We start from the raw sequence: 19,499 nt of genomic DNA, 5'->3' as shown, positions 1-19,499 counted from the left end.
GAGGTGAGTGTACTTTATAAGATATTAACTTCTATATTTTTGTCTTCATTGTGTGGTCCCCTTTCTTTTCCTTCTGCTAACAAAAATTATGGGGCAGTGTCGTGGTTCAGCCTCAGCTGGCAGCTAAACACCATGCAGCTGCTCGCTCACTCCCCCCCACCCCTGTGGGATGGGGAAGAGAATCGGACGAGCAAAAGAACTTGTGGGCTGAGATAAGCACAGTTTAATAATTACAGTAAAATAATAATACTAATTATGATAAAAATGACAGTAATGTTAATATAATAAAATGGAAAAGGAAGGGAAAGGAAAAAAAAAAGAAAAAACCCCACAGAAACATGAACGATACAACCGCTCACCACCCGCCGACTGACGCTGCCCGTCCCTGAGCTGTGATTGCTGCCTCCCTCCCCTGGCCAGCCCCTCCCAGGTCACATACTGGGCATGATGTTACATGATATGGAATATCCCTTTGGTCAGTTTGAATCTGCTCTCTTGGCTGTGCCCCCTCCTGTCCCGGCTTCTTGTGCACCCAGCAGAGCATGGGAAGCTAGAAGAGTCCTTGACTAGTACAAGCACTAGCCAGCAACAGCCAAAACATCTGTGTGTTATCTCAACATTTTTTTCCATGCTAAGTTCAAAGCACAGCACTGGGCCAGCTAGAGTGAAGAAAATTAACTCTATCCCAGCTAAAACCATGACAGGCAGTGTGATGTCTTATATGTATTGTTAGCTCACTAAAAATAATCATGTTTCCTAGTTCTAGAATTTAGTGTTGTGGTCATGTGCAAAGCTGTTTCTTTGGCTGTTTTTCGCAAGAAGTTAGCTTAGTTGTTCTACATTTCTCAAGCTCTCCTTTAATAACTGCTCAACTCGACCAGTTTTAATAAAATTGAGCAGAGGAGTGAGGTCTTACAGATATGATGTTCTGCATCCTTTGTGAACTTTAGTGTTTGGGTAGCAGGAAAAACCCCAGGTAGTGTCTCCATTGGAGGAATAAACAGCAGTGTGAGCTTAGCAATTCATTGCCCTTAGTCAGCTGGCTGGTGTTTTAGTGTACGTGTTGCTAATTGCTCCCTCCAGCCCTGCTCTTGGCTATCTGGCAGCCCCCAGGTAGACGTAGAGGAGGAAATTCTTAGAAATGTTAAGTAGAAGAGGGAATAAGGAGTGTGAGGAAGAGAAGTGGGAAATAAAGTGTGTGGAGATCTATAGAAGCTAAGGCTTTGGCCATTCTCATAGTGCAGTTCACTTACTTGGAAAAATGACTGTTGAGGGAAGTGTTTCATGTTTGTGGGTCTTGCCATGGGTATTATCATTCTCAGTGAAATAATTCTTCAAACTGTGTCGATTGAGAGTTGATGAATAATGCCATATATTTTATTGCGATGCATTTTGTCTGTGTGGAACTTCGTTTCTGATTCCTAAAAGAGGTGGAGGTGAAACTGCTCACTCTCTCCACTGCTATCACTGTGAAGATGGCCTCTGTCTAAGAATATTTCATATAAGCAAAATGTGGTGTGCCCATAAATACTAGATGAAGGTTTTAAAATGTGGCTTGGAAGATAGAATTAAAATTGAATTTAGAAACTTAGCTATTTTCATGCCTATTGAGCCATTTCTTTTGAGGACTTTAACTGAGATGTCCATTTCAAAAAGCCAGAATAGTTTGTATAGTGTTTCTGAAATTCTAATGACTGAACATTTTGAACATTTCTTAATGTCAAATATTGTTACGTTACAAAGTTGAACAATGAGAGTTCAATCAGTGGTCCCGTGTAAAAAGTTTTATTATTGCTTGCTTTGCTTTTATTTCTCTTAGTAGTTCACATTAAGAGTAACAGCACAACACAGGACTATTAATGTTAAATGTGTTCAATGCACAAAACCTCATTACTGTTTTTTTCAATTTGCATTTTCTTCGCTTTTTTTCATTGTCAGGATTTGTGTCTTAATATCTCTGCTAACACTGGTGCATCTAAGACTAATTCCTTCTTTCAAACAGTGGTTTGATCAAAGGAAGTTCCTTTCCAACCATCTTTTTGACTCAGCTTTTTTCTCCACAGTATTATTTGTTGGCTATGACTGAGTTTATTCTCATGTCACAACTGCTGTGGTGGTTGACTTGTAAAATAATGGATTATCTTTGCATATAAAATCTTTATTCATTCTTTATTTGCCTTTTTCCACTGTAAGTCCTCCAGACCTCTAACCCTCTCAAAAAAATAGTGCCGATGCTCTCCTTTTCTCTTCCTCTGATTTTTTTTGCAGAATGTAACATTCTCTTAAAAGCAAAGACAGCTACCATGTTGTCCCTTTCATTTTAAGTGGACCTCACTAATTCCTTGTTCATTTCAGATTTCATGCAGAAAATGCAGAATGCTGGATTTTTGTCTTTAATATTGGTTGGAAATCTGTGGAGATTGAAGGTTGCTGGATGCTCCTCTTTCTCTTTTTATTTGGCTTTTTGATTATTTGTTAATAAATTTTAGCTTGTTGCATTATTTGGGGGTGGGAGCAGTTAATCCTTCTTGCCATTTCCATCATCTGTCTTTAGGGTGGAGTGACCTAATAAATTCTATAAACTTGTTGATTTCTATATTATAAAACAAAATGCTTCTCTGATCTTGCTTTGTCACTTGATTTTCTTACTGAAATCTTAATTTGGTTGCATGTATTCCTCATTATATTTTGCGATAGAGATGTATGATAAAATTCCAGGCAAAATAGAGTTGTGTTGTAGTATGTCACCCAGACTTGCCCTTCCCAGTAACTCATTAGTTACATTTAAAAAGTTGTGTAAAGTTGAAAAAACCCCATTTTTTTTTCTCTTTGCAGCTGTAATTATTTTTGGTGTATCAGTGCTGTGGCTCTGACTGTGTACTGTAACTTTTACTCAAAGGGCAAGTGTCAGTGGAGTTTATAGTCATAAGAGGTTACTTGAAAGTTTCCATGTAAATTACACTACTTTTTGTAAACTTCAGGAATGAATTTTATAATAAAACCTCTTTCTGACTTAGGTTTAAACACCTAAGTGGTTTAATGCTTAACTATCTTATTTTGATTATTTCCTTTGCCAATCGTTATGTATAGCTTCTTCTTTCATTTTTTTTTTTCTCTCTCGCTTTTTTAATTATAGAATTTATTCCATGTATGGACAAGCTATTTGATGAATCTATACTAATTGGCTCTGGATACACTGCCCGAGAGACACTGAGGTATGACAGAAAGTTTGGAATACCTATCTGAGTGCCTGCAGGGCTGGTTTCTTTCAAGGTTTATTAATAATTACAACGACGTCTGTATAGGGTCCTAAATCTTTGCTCCAAATAATGAATTTTATTAGAGTCTAATATTGGAAGGGCTTCTGCTGCTGTAAAGAGTGGTTGTTTAACACTTTGATGGCATGGGATGGTAGTGTGAGAGTAGGGCAAAATGAGATAGATGGCTGAATGAAAACTACTTCATTTTTTAATTGCAGAGCACAACCAAACCAGTGGTTACAGTGAAATTGACTCAGTACCTTCCCAGTATTTAATGAAACAGAATAAATTTTGTGTTCAGTGTAAAATCTGAATGAGATTTAAACTGTTTTGTTAATAAGTACCTTAACATTTATTCATTCGCAACTGAAAAAAGTAAATGGAGGGAATACTTACTTTCTGTGTCTTCAATAGTCTACTAGTTTTTAGGTGCTTTGCTGACCAAATTAAAATATGTGAGATAGAAGAATTACTTCCTCTTGTTTATCATGTACCTAAATCTGGTATTTGAGAAGAAATGATTTTAAAAATACATCAGTTTTTGTAACTACTTTTTAAATTATGAATCGTCAGTGATTCATTGGGAAAGCTTACCAACGCTGCTTAAAATGTGGCTTAAAACATGCTAACTTGCTCTTAACTGTATGTAGATGAAAACATGTGCTGGGGATGTTCAACAATGGGGGAAGACAGATCAGAGAGGTAATAGTGTTGTGGGATAGATTAATGCAGCTTTGGTTAGACTATACGGGTTATAATTCCCTTATGTAATTGAAAAAGCCTATGAACTCTGGATTTGCATATAAAAATAGAAGACTTGAGTTTAGAATCTTGGAAATAGCTCCAGGCAGTAATTATTGGTTAAGTCCAATTAACAGCAATTATAATTGTCCTCAATGTGTTTTCCTCATTTCTTGTTTTTACTGATAGACCACTTGCATATAGTACACTGGCAGACCTGGTACATCATGTCCGTCAGCATTTACCGCTCAACGATCTCTCCCTTGCTGTCCAGTTATTTGCCAAGAACATTGATGACGAGTCGTTGCCTAGCAGTATCCAGACAATGTCTTGCAAGCTTCTGCTAAATTTGGTAGACTGTATCCGGTCTAAGAGTGAACAGGAGAATGGAAACGGTAGAGATATTCTTATGAGAATGCTGGAGGTATTGATTCGTTTAAACCATTTGATAATAAGTTGCATAGCCTATTTTATATTATGTTGGCAATCACATTTTACTTTCTCCTTTCTTCAGAAATGTAGAAACAGTCTGCATACTGTATTTCTTTTCAATACTTCAGAGAGGGCTTTTTAAAATGCCATGCAACAGGGATAATATCTCCAGTATAGTGGAGATGCTTTGCCCACTTATTAATTCAGTATCTTTTTTCAAAGCAGGAAACTGAATGTCTGTGTTGCTGAGGGTAGCTTAACTGTTGTTATTTTTTAATTTTTTTTTTTCCATTTTGGTTGTAATCTCTTCTTTTCCTCACTGTAAGGATGTAAGAATGGCATTTTTTAATGCTGTCTGTGTGGTGGTTTTTTTTGTTTTTTTTTTTTTTTAAATCCTGGAAGAAGATTAGCTTGCAGGTCCTTGGCATAGCCCAGTAGAATCTGTAAAATGTGAAATATATGCACTTTCAAGACCTACTGATCTTTTTTAAGCATCTGCTTTATAGGGAGGATTTTTTTAATGTTTCGTTATTTTTAAAAATCAGGGATGCATCCTAAAAGCTGTCATTGGTGTTGTAATACAAGTGAAATAGTACTTGCTTGTTACAGCCAAGTTGTTAATGGAAAAAGGTTGCCTAGTGTTTCTCCTGCCGCAACATGAAGATGCACTCAGTTGCAGAGTAAAACACTTCTAGGGTAAATGCTGGTTTAATCATCTAATTTTGGGCTGTGACAGCACATCTGGAAATCTAAATCAAACTGCTGTTAACACCTCAAGATAACTGAGGAAGCTGTATGGCTACTCGTTTTGGAAAGGGAGATCTAGAAATTCTCAATGTAGTGGATTCCCTCTTTCTTTGACACTTCTCTGTCCCTGAGAGACTGTCATGGTTCTGAATGCACCGGGGAAGAGATGCAGTCATTTTAGTTATCTCCAGGTTATTCAGTATTACCCTTGAACTTTATTTTTTTCCTTAAGGTAGCAGTAATTCAGGGAATAGCTTTCATCCTAAATACGAAATACAAGTGATAGTGCAAGTGAAACCACTTTTCTTCTACTTCAAAAAAAAATCTGTAAAGTAGCACAGTTGTTTGGTCATTTCTTTATCAAATTAAAATTTGTAATAATATGTGAATTCAGAGATGATACATCTAGGGAAGAAGGGAGCATATGGAACTGTGGTGGTAGTGGGGAGATACCTGAGCAAGCCATGTAGATCAAGACTTTAAAACCTGGGATGTACAGAAAATTTTGTGCAACATGTCCCTTGTTATGTATCAGCCAAGAGGCAGGAATGTTGGGGACCACTGTTCTGCAGCATTGATTATTGCTTTCTAAATCTGGTGTGCTGCATAAAACTAAAACGTATACGTCTTTTAATACCTCTGATGTACATTATGTATCTGAAAAATTGGAGCTTTTTATGCTTAATAGTAAATCTTTATGGACTGAAATATTAAGACTTATTTTAAAAAAGGAATTCAAATAGCTTTAATTTTGAATTAAGTAGGATTGTAGACAGATCATTTTTTAGTTTATCGTTTCACTAGTTTTCAGCAAATATTTTCACTTTTGGAACTTGTTAGAAGTAAGCAAACTGCTTTGTTGGTACACTCAAATTTTTGCTGTCATTTGAGTAACTTAGTTGTTTATTTTATTCATCTTACTATGCTGACTTTAGAGTATTAATATTATTATATTTAGAATGATTTTTGAAGAAGAAACTTATTTTCTTTTTTCTTCTCTCTCCCTGCTCTTTCATTTGTCTTTTCGCTTTGTGCCTTAGGTTTTCGTTCTGAAATTTCACACTATAGCACGGTACCAGCTCTCTGTAATATTTAAAAAATGCAAGCCACAGTCTGAACTTGGGGCTGCTGAAGCCGCATTGCCTGGAGTACCAACAGCAGCAAATGCAGCACCTGTTCCTGTTCCATCTCCTGCCCCAGCCACTCCAGTGGCCCCTGCACCAGTACCTGTATTTGAAAAACAAGGCGAGAAAGAAAAAGAAGATAAACAGACGTTTCAGGTCACAGATTGCCGAAGTTTAGTGAAAACTTTGGTCTGTGGTGTCAAGACAATCACATGGGGCATAACATCATGCAAAGCTCCTGGTGGTAAAACTGCATAATATCTAATTACATTTATCTTTTGTAATTCTACAATTAGAACTCTCTAGCATGAAAGCAAATAGGATTTTTAATGGTTAACTACTGTCTCATTCTTTATCTTCTTTCAGAAGCACAATTCATTCCCAATAAGCAGTTGCAACCTAAGGAGACCCAAATCTATATAAAACTGGTGAAATATGCAATGCAAGCTTTAGATATTTATCAGGTACGTAACTTGGCCGCATAGCACTTTTATTTATACAGTTACTGCGTGTCGTCTTTAGGGAGGATTTGTCAGCTAAAAGACAAATTTTACATGTATGGTATTTTCACTAAGTCTCTAATTTCAGGACCACAGCAATTGGGAAATTTTATTAATTTCAAAGTACTTACTGCTTGCAAAGAACAATTATTTTCTTAACAGCTGTTATTGTCTGTATTTATGCAGGCAGGTCAGACTAAAAATAATTGTCTTTCCTGTAGTGGAGTAAATAACTCCTTCAAAGAGACAGTTTAGCTAGCAGTTGAAGCATTCACATGGCTACGAATATCTTCTGTAATTACACAAAGTAGTAAATGTACATGATTTGGAATTAGTAAGTTTACAAATATGTTATGATATCTCCTTCTGTTGTCTTTTTCCACTCCTGACTTCATGGTTTTAAAATCTATGCTGGAAACACTCTCATAGTTTTATTGTCACTGTTGGCTCTTGTGCCCAACTTGTAATTGTATGGGGCTTGCATGTGAAATCTCAGTGGTGGTTTGTGTGTTTTTTTTTTTAAGAATTTTAAGAATAGTGGGGGAAAAGTGACTCAAATTCTGTAACCAATAGATGCGTTTTTCTAAATTGCCGTAGGTCCAAATAGCAGGAAATGGGCAGACATATGTTCGAGTACCAAACTGTCAGACAGTCAGAATGAAAGAGGAAAAGGAAGTTCTGGAGCATTTTGCTGGAGTGTTCACAATGATGAACCCTTTAACTTTCAAAGAAATCTTTCAAACTACTGTTCCTTATATGGTGGAGAGAATCTCAAAAAACTATGCCCTTCAGGTATTATGTTTTTGTTTACTTTTTTCAATTGATAATAAACAGCCTGTAGAAAATAGCTTATGCCTTGAAGTACATAAGATTTGAAGCAGTCTACCAAATTCCTTTGTAAAGGTGGATTTTTCAAAAGCTTTCCAGGCAAAGTAGTACAATACAAACATGAGTACTTTGGTTTACAAGATATGAGTGGACTTCATTCTTGAACGGTACTGAACATTATGGAGTTCTTGTTTTGTTGAGGTTGTTGTGTTAATGTTCTGACCTACTGTTTTACAGGACACAAGTCTTACAATATACATTTAAAATTAAACGTCAGACTTGAATACTTAAGTTATATTCGTGGTTGTTCTCCACTGAGGATTACCTGAATCACTTGAGTGGCAGTGGAAATGGGGAAAGAAATTTGTCTTAGTTTTTTGTTTTAAATGTGTAGTGCTTTTATCCATCTGTTCTTTTCATTACAGCAACAATAACTCCTTTGTGGTTTCCTTATGTAGATTGTTGCCAATTCCTTCTTGGCAAACCCTACTACCTCTGCCCTCTTTGCAACGATTTTGGTTGAGTATCTTCTGGATCGGCTGCCAGAAATGGGCTCTAATGTGGAACTCTCCAATCTGTATCTCAAGCTGTTCAAGTTAGTCTTTGGCTCAGTTTCACTGTTTGCAGCTGAAAATGAACAAATGCTGAAGGTAAAGGTCATTTGTGTTTCAAAACAGATTTTTTTGTTTTTCTCTTAATACATTCTTCAGACGTCTGAAGAAACTTAGAGTTGTACGCTGTCTAACATTTGATAGTCTTTTAATGTGTGAACCACTATTAGTGATACATCTCTATTTTTCCCAAATGCCAATTACCTTGCCTTATTTATAAGAGATGGTTTCTGTGAATGTTTGCTTCATATTTGAAACTATAAAACAATGTGCTAATTCTGACTATAAATGATGGAGATGAGCTTGTGGTCCAATGAGGATTGCCATAAACCCGTGTGACTTCATGGTCAGGATACCCATATCTTCCTGCATATTTTTCCCCCTTTGTTTCCATACTAATTTAAGACTTTTGCTTAGACTAGACTGGAGTAACATTTTTGTGTGTTGGTGAATCTTGTTCATTCATGTTGTATTCAATGACTTGTACCTTTTGAGTTAGATATTTCTGTGCTCTTGAAAAGTCTGGATTAAAGAATGCCGTTTTTTCTATTGACAACATACTGCCTATGTATTCCAAGGATGTATTTATGCTGATGAGATCAGCTCATTATTCAGTGTGCTTTTCTCATAAAAGTAACAGCTGCCTATATCCAGAAAAAACATTAAGATATTAATTGAATGCGTCTCCTTTCATGATTTCTCTCCGTTTCTCTTCCTTCTGCCTTAGAATAAACAAAATTTCTTATACAGGTAACTGTGCGATAATGGTTTCTGTGCTTAATGATTTGTTGCAGCCGGATTAGTTCAGTTTTCGGGGTAAAATAGACTAGGGACTAATTTTCCAGATTCTTTGAAAGATAAAAGTAATATGCAGCAATATCCATATAATCATACTTAAATTCTTCTCATTTGTCATCAGAATCAAGGTCATTTGGATTTTATAAGTTGGAGATCCAATTTAAAGAGTGTGATTTACTACCTTCACAGTTTCACGCTTCTGTTAGGTGGTGGGTTTTTTTTTTGTTTCAGCAGGATTGATGACATGGGCCTTGGGTAGACAATTTAATTGAATGATGAAGGCTATTTGCAGCATTTGCATAGCAATGTAGAAAGCTTTTAGATGTTAATAAAATCACCATTGTCCCTGATCTCTGTGAATCCTTGTATTTATCAACTCTTCTTAATGATTCCTGCAAACTGTTAATGTCCTCTGCTCTAGAAAGGCTACCAGTTCCATAACCATTTTTTTTAACTTGTAAAAGTTTGCTTTCAAAGTGCAATTTTAGCATTCACAAAAATTAACAATTAGTGATGAGTTAGATCAGGAGTAAACTGGTGTTGTGAAATGTCTTGTCTTGTTATTCTGACACTTCTGATTTCTGCTGCACATCCTTAGGTTCTGTGGAGCAAAAATTTTGCATTGTGTCAGATTTGCAGAAGGTTTTTTTGTTTTAATACAGTTACTGCTTGGAGTAGCAAGCAGACTTGATTGTTTGGCTAGTATGAGAGCAGGGTTTAACTAATTAAAGAATGCTCTGAGTTCTTGATGCTGTTCAAATACAGATTTGCTTTTTAACAGTTCTTCAACAGTGGTATAAAGTTAGCATGGTATTTGGAATAGCTGAAGGTTTTTGATCTGAAAAACTTGTCTCATGTTAAACTCTTGTACAGTACAATGATGATAAAATGGATAATTATTAATCTTCAAGCTTTATTTTTTTATAGCCACATTTGCACAAGATTGTGAACAGCTCTATGGAACTTGCACAGACTGCCAAAGAGCCCTATAACTATTTCCTGCTGCTCAGAGCACTGTTCAGATCTATTGGAGGAGGCAGTCATGATCTGTTATATCAAGAATTCTTGCCGCTGTTACCAAACTTACTGCAAGGTAGAACAATACCTTCTTTCCCCACCCCAGTTTCTGATCTTTTTATGTAAATAGTAGTAATAAAGTTATGTTACGTAATTAAAAAAAAACAAAACTAAAGCCCTAACCCTGCTATGTAGCTTCTGATTTTGAGCTTAGCAGTTGATTAAATATCTTGAATGTGGCTTATTTTCATTTACTATCAGCTGCTTCAGGCTCCATAGTTTTGGCTGCTTCACAATTTCTGCCGCTTGTTTTTCTGCTTTCCATTTTGGGGCTGTTGGGGTTTTCTTGTTTCTTTCATTCCTTTTTTTGCTATGGATAACTTTGTTAGTATAAAGCATTGAGGGATAAGAGTAGTAGGAGAAGAAATGTTGCCTGGTCTTGTGGGAAGAATGTAACAGAGAAGCTCTCGTTCTTTTGCAGTTGAGGGCATGTGGGTGGGTGCACCTGCATGATAAATGTAAATGTAAGTAGGGTCAGTTTGCAAAAAGAAATGGAAATAACAATTAGTTTGATTAACTGAGCATTTGTGGTTGCGAGGGCTGTGTTCCAGAGATACTGAGGATGAACAAGGAGATGTGGAGAACTAATTAAACTTTTAAAGGACAAGCTAATCTGAACAATTCCAGCAATGTAAAATCCTGTGGTTCCCGTCTACAGCTGTAGGGGCAATTTTTATTGTAGTTAGCAAATATATATGTTGTCTATAAATCATTATGTAAAATACATGTCAGTATAGAAGCGCTAGCTAGGTTTATGGAATATGTGAAATCTTGATGGGGAGAAAAATAATTTGGGGAATGTGTTTAGTCTGTGTGGGATAGTGCATGTACTTGAATTCATTTAATGTTTCTTTTCAGGAGTCCAGGTATTTTTAAAACTTTGTTCTGTGTGGATTTGGTTTTTTTTGTTGATACAAGGCTGAGGGTTTGAGTCAAATTATCTTTTTCTGGTTTTCATCCACTGTATTCAAATGCAAATTTAACGAGTCTAATATTAAATTTTAGAATATGCATAGATATTGTTTTGTTTGTATATGCCTGTACCTACAAAAACATTACTGCATAAAATTCTTAGATGAAAGCTATGATTATGAATGGTATAATATTTTGTAAACATGTTATTTACAGAGCTATAAGCCTTACAGAATGAAAAAATGTCAGGTTATTCTGAATCTAAGAAATACCAGTTTTTAACAATAAACTGTGGACTGTCTTTTTCCTTTGAGTGTATAACTTATCAATGATTTTCAGGACTTAATATGTTGCAAAGTGGCCTTCATAAACAACACATGAAAGACTTGTTTGTAGAGCTCTGCCTCACTGTGCCGGTTCGTTTGAGCTCATTACTGCCTTATCTGCCAATGTTGATGGATCCCTTGGTGTCAGCTCTCAATGGATCTCAGACCCTGGTTAGCCAAGGCTTAAGGACTCTTGAATTGTGTGTGGATAACTTGCAGCCAGACTTCCTGTATGATCACATTCAGCCAGTTCGAGCTGAGCTAATGCAGGTAACATGCCATTTCCTGTTAGACCACAAGAGGTCATTGATTCGCTAAATATAAGAAAATGTTGTGAACCTTTGGTTATAAAAACTTGAAGAATCTGTCATGAGAACCATACCAGTATGATTGCTATGTAAAAGACCAGTTGTTGTGCTGCTAAACTCGAAACCCTGAAAAATGTAAAAGTGAATTAATAATTTCTTCTGTATCCCTTCTTAAGAGGTTAAAGTTAAACCCTGGGACTAAATAGCAAGATTATTACTATGTTTAAGATGAATTTGTACAGAAAATGATTAAAATTTGTTAGTTCTTCAAAAAACGATAAAAGCTAATTACCTTCAGCATATAGTGATTGACAGCTATATAAAGTCTTGTGAAGATGATGTGGGTGAGATTCAGAACAATGTTTCTAATGTGGCTATTTCCCCTAATACCGTGCTTGCGTATACTTTATCCTTTTAATATCATATTTACTTTATTTGGTTTTTATATTTCAAAACTAGCTCTTTGAGGTTAATTCACTTCAGCTTTAACTGGCCTGCTTTTTTTATATATACATTCATAATGTTGTTTATCTAATGTCAGTCATAAACATGAAATTACATTTCAGCGTGGCAAAGATTTTGTAGCTGATCACAGTCATCTAATCTAAAACTGCATTTAGGACAGCCTTGTTACAAAGCACTTGAACTGCTGTGAACTGAGACTGCTTTTATTCAATTTAGATAAGCATTTTCTGGAAGTTATGCAGGATCAATTACCCAGATACAAGTATAAGCGTTTTCCTTGGCACCTTTTTTTTTTACGTTACAACTTGAAAAATCTTGAAGTGAGACTGGTCTGACGATGTAACATTTGAAATACTTTACAGGCTTTGTGGCGTACACTGCGCAATCCTGCAGACAGCATTTCTCATGTGGCTTATCGCGTACTTGGTAAATTTGGTGGAAGTAACAGGAAGATGTTAAAGGAATCACAGAAACTACAATATGTAGTCACAGAAATCCAAGGACCCAGTATTACAATTGAATTTTCAGACTGTAAAGCATCCATTCAGCTTCCAATGGAAAAGGTAAGGGCTTAAGGTATTTTGTGTGCTGAGAAACAGTCTTACTCGATTTTCCTTTATTACAGATTTTTGGAAGTTTGCTTGTAAAACCTTGATAAAATATGTGGTATGTCTGCTAGTTCCAGATAGAAATTAATAAATATCTAACGTGATAATATTTACATAATTAAAAATAGGTTTTGGGATCTCTTGCATACCTGATTTTTATTTTAATATCCCTCCACTTCAACGAAGAGATTTCTAATTAATGTATGTTGTAATGAAGAAATAGAATCTAAACCCACTTAGAGTTTCTCTGGGCTTTTTTCTTCTTTCAAGTCATTTTTGAGTTGCCAGACTTGGCAGGTAAAGGACAAAACATTGTTTCAGAAAACACTGGAAAGAGCTTTTTGCTTTTTTACTATGTAGTGATCATTTGAGAGTCTCCATATAAGGCAGGTAGACCTACACTGACTTCTTGCTTCTTTTTGACATGCAAAATTAGCAGAAGATTGCCAACCTGTTCTTTATTTTTCCCTTTAATCTGTTTATTATTTTGGAGGTGACATATAAGACTTAAACATGCTGTTCTGCTTTTACAAAGTGATAGGGTAGGGAGCTAAACTGGCATAACTAATGTTTTCTGGGCACTTTTTTTCCCCCCTTCCTAACTTTTGGTGTACTGGTTAGATTACGAGCAGGAATCTGCTCCAGAACCTTCCTATTTTCTTTTTGAAGTGTACCAAAAACTTACTGTCAAAATTAATCAGTGACGATTACTCCAGTGATTTGGTTTTGTTTGTTGTCTCTAGGTTGGGTATAGTACTTCTTACAGCTGCAAAACCACTTTATACTTGTACTGGTTTTCATCCGACAGTCTCCATGTATCACAAATGTGTAGTTCTCACTACCTACAGCAATATAATCAGTGTCTGTCTAGGGATCTGAGAGCGAAGCTGGGTTCTGAGTTAATTTGGCCTGTAGAGTTTCAGTACTTACCTTTTCAATTACACTTTCATGAGTAGGTATGATCTGAATGTAATAATTTTCTTCACAGGCAGCTGACTCTTTGGCTCCATACAGGCAACAGGCTTAAAAATAGCTTGGAAAAATGATAGCTTTACTGGTTTCTCTTCTGTACTGAAACTGATGAGTTGAACGCATATAAATACTGTAATTGCTGACATTTTCCTATCCTGCTAGGTTTAATCCAAACTACGTTTTCCAGAGTATTTATGCATCTAACATGTTGGTTCCTGAGATGGAATGATCTTCAGCTTCTTGGTGTTGACCAGGAAACAATGTTATCTGCTGAGTACTTTGTACCTTTGAAAGGAAATGTCATATTAAAAGGAAGAAGTGGAATACGTTGAAAATGAGAAATATGTGTTTTGTTTTAGCGCTTTGGTAGTGTTCCCTGGACTGTGCAAAACTCATTGTTCTTTTCATTGAGACGCTGATAAGGTTATTCAAACAGAGATGGGATGACAGCTAGTTAAGTCAGTAAGTGGAAAGATGGTTTTCCTTTCAAAGAAGGAAAATGTCTGCTGCTTTGTAGCAGAGCCTTTTTCTGCATAATCCTGTTTAAGCGTGGATGGTTAGATTTTATTTACAATTGATCAGGTATCAAAATTCCATATTTCGTCCACTCCAAAACAATTTTTATGTGCTTTTCTTACTTAATGCCTGTCTCATTTGATTTTAATTTCTTCCTTTCATTTTTTGGGGAAGGACAGAAAGTATCTGGCTGTGTTTATATATATATGCAAAATAGAAATTTTCCAGAAAGAATGTACCCTCCTTTTCAACACTTTCATGTTCTAAGAGATTATTTCAATTATTCTCAAATATAATACTTTTCCTTTGCAAGAAAATTTAATATTTCCATTAAGTAAACGGTATTTAGAAGTTGCTTACAGGGACATTTCATCATGTATGATGTAGTTCTTGATTTGCATGGAAAATATGACAAAGTAATTTGTAAGATAGAACATTTTGTGGTACCATTTATATACGTGTATAAATGCATTGTATACCTATGGTATATAGGGATTAGGAACAGCAGTTATTGCTGAAGGGAAGGTGAGCAAAATTTTATTGAGGGTGGAGAGAGAGAGAGTGAAGGTGTACTTCACTGATGACTTCAGATGCTTTCTGACTGTGGAAATAAATGTATCTGCCATGAAACTTTGCATTTATAAAAGCACAGCAAATGCCATAATAGTTTCAACTCCTCTGTCTCAGGCATTCTCTGCAATTCTTAGTTTAGGCCGTCCAAATTGTATATACTTTTAAAGTTACTTTTAATATATATTAAAGGGACCGTTCCCTCAATTAATCACCTTATTGTAAATATTGAGAACAAGAAGTGTTTTGTTACTATGTATCTCCTTTCATTATAGGCAATTGAGACTGCTCTAGACTGTTTGAAGAGTGCTAACACAGAACCGTATTATCGGAGGCAAGCGTGGGAAGTAATCAAGTGTTTTTTAGTAGCTATGATGAGCCTGGATGATAATAAACATGCATTATACCAACTTCTTGCACATCCCAAGTATGACAATTCTTTAAACATAAATGTGTATGTAAAATTTATAGTGTCTTTAGAACAACCTAATTTGGAGACAATGGGTAGTCTAGGCAGAGTATTCTTTGTGGGATTTTTACCTACTGGTTTATCCTGCTTCCTTTTAAATCAATGCAGGACTTTCCAGTAAGAGGAATTTTGTCAGCATATTATTTAATGCCAGTGACATGTGTTAATGTTTCATATTTTAATTTTCTTCCCCTAATCACAGTCCAATGTATAATCTGTTATATATGATGAGACTTTTTAAAAATTAATTTTAGCTTAATATATTTAAATAATTGGAATATTCCGGTGCTTAATTGCATTTTAAAGATTCACTTAGATTGTGACGTTGTTGTGTACATCTAACTCTTTAATGAAGTGAAAGAGATACAAAAGTCAGTTTCATTTAGTGGCCAAACCAGAGCATAGTCACACATGTAACCTATGTTTGCTTTAGTGTGGGGGCTATTGTTGAATTTTTTTTTTACATCTTTTAAAATTTTAGTCATTGATACTTAATGAGTTTATTGCTTTTAGAGAACTTTGACATCTTTGCCCACAAAGCGTGTGCTGACTTTGGCTTTTGCAGTGTAGTAGATGTAACTGAAGAGTATAGTAGCTTTTATAATTTGCATTTGTTAGACTTGACATAAATGTAGCTTTGCAATGAATAGGTTTTGCTGGGCAATGATTTGATAAATAATGTTTCAATCTTTCAAGGTTAAAATCAAATGTCATTTTAAAAAAGGGAAAAAACATCAAAATATTGAAAATGACATTCTGTAATTGAGTTACAGTGTGATGCCTGTATAGCTATTATTTGTAATATACGTGCCTTCTTCTGAACCACTGGCTTTAAATGTTCTGTTGAAATTGAGCTATCCATCATGTTTGAGACCCGTTGTTGACAAAATTAATACGGACTGTGTGAACTGGTCTAGCTCTATCAAAATGAGGGGACAGCGGGAGGTGGAGGAGGAGTTAGACACTGAGAGCAAACTTTAAGTCAAGTACTTGACAGGGCTCATGATTGAGCCAGCGGTACTGCAGTTTAGGATTATAATGAACGTAACTTTGTCTTTCAGCTTTACTGAGAAGTCCATACCCAGTGTGATTATTTCTCATCGGTACAAAGCTCAGGATACTCCAGCTCGTAAAACGTTTGAACAGGCATTGACAGGGGCATTCATGTCAGCAGTCATCAAAGATCTGAGGCCTAGTGCTCTGCCTTTCGTGGCCAGCTTAATCCGCCATTACACAATGGTGGCAGTTGCTCAGCAATGTGGTAAGTAAAGTGGAATAGAGATCGTGTGGACTGTCATGAGGGGTGGAGGAGTTTATACTACTTCTAATAGTAATTTGGTTTAAGGAAGTCAAGGTATTGAAGTAGCTTCTGCATAGAGATGTTGGGTTTTTTTGATGGCTGAATTATGTTTTAATTCTTTTGAGCAGTGAAAAATTACTAACTAAGCAAGTTTTAAAAAACAATCACCTAGTAATTCTTTAAAAATGCTACAGCCAATGAAATAATTACAGTTTGGAACAGTTTATCTTCCAGGGCATTTGGGTAACTTGGTATACACAGGTGTGTTTATGGATGATCTTTGTGTTGTTTCCATTTGTGGTTTTGAAGGACTGTCAGAGGAACTAAGTAAATGTTAGAGCACTGCAGTGTCTTGTATCTATGAAGAAAACTTTTTTGTTTGGAGTTGGACTGTATGACAAGTAATTTGGGAAAAGACCTACTATAGGCATATCACTCTTCATTGTCACATTAATGTAACTTGAATTTTTATGATTCTTCATTTTAATTAAAACTTCTTGCAGTGCATAGTCTAGTGCGTAGAAGAAAATATTCAAGTAGATGTAATCTTTTTTTCTTCTAAGAGTGAAGAATGCCTTACAATCCATTTATATGCAAATAGACACAGTGCTTACTGGTTTTGCCATCAGCTAGTCAGAGGAGTAGTAAAATCTAATTGAAAGACTATTCATATTGAAATACCCATTGTTTTATCTTTTTTTTCTCTCTCTCTTTTCTTCCCCTGTACGTATTTCAGGTCCTTTTTTGCTGCAGTGCTATCAGGTTGGAAGCCAGCCAAGCACAGCCATGTTTCATAGTGAAGAAAATGGGTCAAAAGGCATGGATCCCTTGGTGCTTATTGATGCCATAGCAATCTGCATGGCATATGAGGAGAAGGAACTCTGCAAAATAGGAGAGGTGGCTCTAGCAGTGATATTTGATGTTGCGAGCATTATCCTGGGTTCAAAGGAAAGGGTAATATATATATTCTTTTAAAAATATATTTAAATGATTTAGCTTCAGCCAATGCAATTTTGCTTGTAAAATTTTGGAGGCTGCCAGTGAGCTGATAAAGCAAACTGATATTTTTTTGTTTGTTTGTTTCCAGGCTTGTCAGCTTCCCTTGGTTTCATACATTGTGGAACGTTTATGTGCTTGCTGTTACGAACAAGCTTGGTATGCTAAACTAGGAGGTGTTGTGTCAATTAAATTTCTTATGGAACGACAGCCACTAATTTGGCTTCTCCAGAACCAGCAGACGTTCCTGAAGGCACTTCTCTTTGTTATGATGGACCTAACTGGAGAGGTATTTAATGAATGAATGGTATCAAGCAGCATGGAGGAAACAAGCTTTTGTTCTTAAATTCACACAGATTGAACTCTTGCTAATCTTGATTTTACTTAACTCCAGAATGTATTGTATCTGCAATAGTTAAGAGTGAATTTAGTCATTTTAACTTAAACCAAGACCTGAAGTTAGGAATGAGGTCTGTTTTTTTCCACATAACTTTGTCAAAGTTGTTGGAATTACACTTGCTGCTTTCAGAGTAGAAACGTACAGGTTGCATTCAGGTGGGTGAAAGAAAACTAGATTCACACAAGTGAGAAAAACACTGGTTTTTTAATTTCTTTCTATGTTTAGTTTGAAAGGTATTAATCTTATCAAAAAGCTGTATATAGTTATAGATACCTAGAGAATTGGCCGCTTGGCCTTTTCTCCATTGTGAATCATATGGTGACAACATTGCTAAGGGTTCCAGCGCTTGAGTCGGTTTATAAAATTGCGTTGCATTGAAACTCACAGTTTTGGAATGAGTGGTGGGAAGACTATTTGAATGTGTGTTCTGTTTAAGCTTTATATGTTGTTAGCCATTTGCAAAGGATTTGTCAAAATCAAATATGAAGCTCGTTGATGAGTAGTGTGTAGATTTGTGATCTTTGTTCTGTACTTATTTAATAAAAGTGATCTATGATACTTTAGGTTTCCAATGGAGCAGTTGCTATGGCAAAGACCACATTAGAACAGCTTTTGATTAGATGTGCAACTCCATTAAAAGATGAAGAAAAAACAGAAGAAATCTTAGCAGCACAGGAAAAGTCTTTCCATCATGTAACACATGACCTTGTTCGAGAAGTAACCTCTCCAAACTCTACTGTGAGAAAACAGGCCATGCATTCATTGCAGGTACTTGCACAGGTCACTGGAAAGAGTGTCACAGTGATCATGGAGCCACATAAAGAGGTAAACAGAAATACTTACTGAAAGTGAGTTTAAAGTTGTTTAGCAGTTTGGATTTGAAGAATGCTTTTCTGTGCACATTTTCCCACATTAGCGACTTAAGTTCATAGGGCTTTTGTTAGCATATGTTTGTCTTTTGCTAAGTTTCACCGTTCTAAAATATGCTGTGGCTGGAGTGCTATGGAGATTCATACAAGCTGTGCCTGACTACTTAGCCAGTATTTATAGTGTCTTCAGGTTGATTTACTTCCTGAAATTATGGGCTGCTTGTCCTACTGCCAATCAGACATAGGCTAGGGAAGGTAGATACTGCATTTTGAACCTCAATTTTGTGTTATTCTCTAAATATGAGGCATATTGCTATGCCGTTCCCTATCCAGAAAGAGACTATAAAGATTAAAGCTGGTTGAAATAACTTTTTGCTACTAGCTAATTAGCTAATAGCATTCATTCTCTTGAAAGACAAGAAACATAAGCCCTAAGGGCCACTACGACATATGAAATTGTGGAGTCGTTATTGTCCTTTGAAAAGAGACAGAGAAGCCCCCTAATTGATATCTTTGCTAACTGTATTTGTGGAGGAGAGTGACAAGTTGGTGTAATGGAAAGCATTTATGTAAATGTATTTGTTTTTCTGATGTTTTAGCTTAAAATACTCTTGTTTCTTGACTTGAACATTAGAAATGCTTAAATCTCTGAATTTCTTTTGTTCATAAT

The 19,499-nt window shown here is 35.9% G+C and overlaps 1 protein-coding gene across 7 annotated transcripts in view; it reads left to right on the top strand.

Annotated features, from left to right (window-relative positions):
• Positions 1-19,499, top strand: part of TRRAP (transformation/transcription domain associated protein) — a 101,808-nt gene that overhangs the window by 12,570 nt on the left and 69,739 nt on the right. For 5 of the 7 annotated variants that reach the window (XM_075105017.1, XM_075105011.1, XM_075105013.1 and 2 more), the window contains 14 exons: positions 3,137-3,215; positions 4,191-4,425; positions 6,221-6,548; positions 6,671-6,768; positions 7,402-7,596; positions 8,091-8,282; positions 9,969-10,134; positions 11,370-11,626; positions 12,492-12,692; positions 15,071-15,249; positions 16,326-16,525; positions 17,301-17,518; positions 17,652-17,849; positions 18,525-18,785. In XM_075105017.1, coding sequence (XP_074961118.1) covers positions 3,137-3,215; positions 4,191-4,425; positions 6,221-6,548; positions 6,671-6,768; positions 7,402-7,596; positions 8,091-8,282; positions 9,969-10,134; positions 11,370-11,626; positions 12,492-12,692; positions 15,071-15,249; positions 16,326-16,525; positions 17,301-17,518; positions 17,652-17,849; positions 18,525-18,785 — 2,807 coding nt within the window. The remainder of the gene's footprint in view (positions 1-3,136; positions 3,216-4,190; positions 4,426-6,220; positions 6,549-6,670; positions 6,769-7,401; positions 7,597-8,090; positions 8,283-9,968; positions 10,135-11,369; positions 11,627-12,491; positions 12,693-15,070; positions 15,250-16,325; positions 16,526-17,300; positions 17,519-17,651; positions 17,850-18,524; positions 18,786-19,499) is intronic. The other 2 variants (XM_075105018.1, XM_075105016.1) reach the window with 1 other exon arrangement.

Source organism: Phalacrocorax aristotelis, chromosome 10 (genome assembly GCF_949628215.1).
Source record: "Phalacrocorax aristotelis chromosome 10, bGulAri2.1, whole genome shotgun sequence".
Lineage (NCBI taxonomy): Eukaryota > Metazoa > Chordata > Aves > Suliformes > Phalacrocoracidae > Phalacrocorax > Phalacrocorax aristotelis.
The sequence above is the reverse complement of the archived record's forward strand: the minus strand, read 5'-3'. Positions and strand labels throughout refer to the sequence as shown.